The 1,687-nt window shown below is 50.4% G+C and overlaps 1 protein-coding gene across 1 annotated transcript in view; it reads right to left on the bottom strand.

Annotated features, from left to right (window-relative positions):
- The window catches only part of LOC107093434 (metastasis suppressor protein 1-like), a 41,051-nt gene that overhangs the window by 738 nt on the left and 38,626 nt on the right, over positions 1 to 1,687 (bottom strand). Inside the window, exons 10-11 of the mRNA XM_015388483.1 lie at positions 233 to 891; positions 3 to 190 (exon numbers count right to left, since the gene is read on the bottom strand). Coding sequence (XP_015243969.1) covers positions 3 to 190; positions 233 to 891 — 847 coding nt within the window. The remainder of the gene's footprint in view (positions 1 to 2; positions 191 to 232; positions 892 to 1,687) is intronic.

Below are 1,687 nucleotides of genomic sequence, written 5' to 3'. Positions count from 1 at the left end.
ACTGCTGGGGCGGTTGCTGGAACTGCTGGGGCGGTTGCTGGAACTGCTGCGGCGGTTGCGGGAACTGCTGGGGCGGTTGCTGGATCTGCTGCGGAGGTTGCTGGTACTGCGGGGGAGGTTGCTGGAACTGTGGCGGTGGTTGCTGGTACTGCTGCGGCGGTTGCTGGAACTGATGCGGCGGTTGATTAAACTGCTGCGGCGGTTGCTGGAACTGCTGGGGCGGTTGATTAAACTGCTGCGGCAGTTGCTGCAGGTGCCCTCGCTGCTGGTTGAGTTGCATGTTGATTTGCTGCTGTTGCTGCAGCTGCTGCAGGTGCTGTCTCTGTTGCTGCTGTTTGACGTTGCCGCCCTCTGGTGGCAGAGACGGGACGGTGGGGCCAGGCACCGGGATGGGCATCTGTCCTGGGATGAACTGGTAGTAGGGGGAGGAGGAGGAAGACAAGGAGCTCAGACTCTGTGTGGAGGTGCAGAGCTTGCTGTGACCCAAACCTCCGACTCCTCCAGGAGCAGGAACCTTGAAAACGTTCTCTTCACTGCCGCCGTTTCCAGCGACAGCTTTGAGGGGAACCTGCGGGGTGCTGATGGGGATGGGAATGCCTCCGCTGATGGTGCCTCTGCGGTACGTCGGTTTGGATGAGGGTTTGCGTCTGATGGTGGCCGTGTGGGAAGGGAGCTGCCGACCGGAGCCGCTGCTCAGCTCGGCCTCGGCCAGCAGGCTGACGGTGGACGTGGGCCGCTTGGACTGAGCAAACTCCCTGTACTGGTATCTGAGGTCAGAGTTCCTCGGGATGGTGGAGGACTTGTCGAAGTCAGACTGGCTGTTGCCGTGAGACAGCTGAGGGAAGGAGATGGAGTCTGCGTCTCCGTGGAGAGAGATGGACTCGTAGTCGGCTGAAAACAAGAACATGGAGACGTTAGTTTGTTCGGTTTAAAGATGACGACTGATAAAAACCGTCAAAGCTGAATGATATGGAACAAACACGGCGACGTTCACCAGAACATCATGTCATAGAAGCAACATGAAGCTCAAACACAGGAGGAGGATTCCTGCTAACGATGTTCAGATAATGAAACGGATACCATAGCCTGAATATTAATTCTCTATCCGCCTACTTTGTTTTTTGAGATGTAAGAAAAGGTTTGATCAACGGATTTTGGTTAATAGCGGGGGGGAAAAAACTGGTTAAATAGAAGGCTTCTATTAGCCAGCTTATATTGGAGACTTTAGATGCAGGTTGATATCGAACTGATTTCCAGTATTTATATCAGATCTGGAAATCTCTGATTCACGGAAAATTCAGTTTGTTGGTCAAGTTATTTATAAGAAAAGTCAACTTGTCAAATATCAGCAAATTAAATCAAACATTTTAGTAAAGGGGTCGGCAACCCAAACTGCTCCAAGAGCCACATTGGACCAAAAAAAAAACAAAATACAAATCTATCTGGAACCGCAAAAATGTAAAAGTCTTATATAAGCCTTGCACGGCAACACAGGCTCTAACGGCATTAGCCCACTATAGAAAAGGACTAAATGTATAATTAGCATTCATGATTAAATGTTTATCCTGGAGCAAATGTCACAGCATGAGGTGAGCGAGGAGCAGTGAACACTCTCACTGCTAGAAATTCACCGCACGGTTTAAGATTTGTCACATTGATGAAATGATGGAACAGGATGAAGGAATCT

Source organism: Cyprinodon variegatus, unplaced genomic scaffold (genome assembly GCF_000732505.1).
Source record: "Cyprinodon variegatus isolate N-32 unplaced genomic scaffold, C_variegatus-1.0 Scaffold424, whole genome shotgun sequence".
In the NCBI taxonomy this organism is placed as follows: Eukaryota; Metazoa; Chordata; class Actinopteri; order Cyprinodontiformes; family Cyprinodontidae; genus Cyprinodon; species Cyprinodon variegatus.
This window is presented reverse-complemented; position numbering and strand designations above follow the sequence as displayed.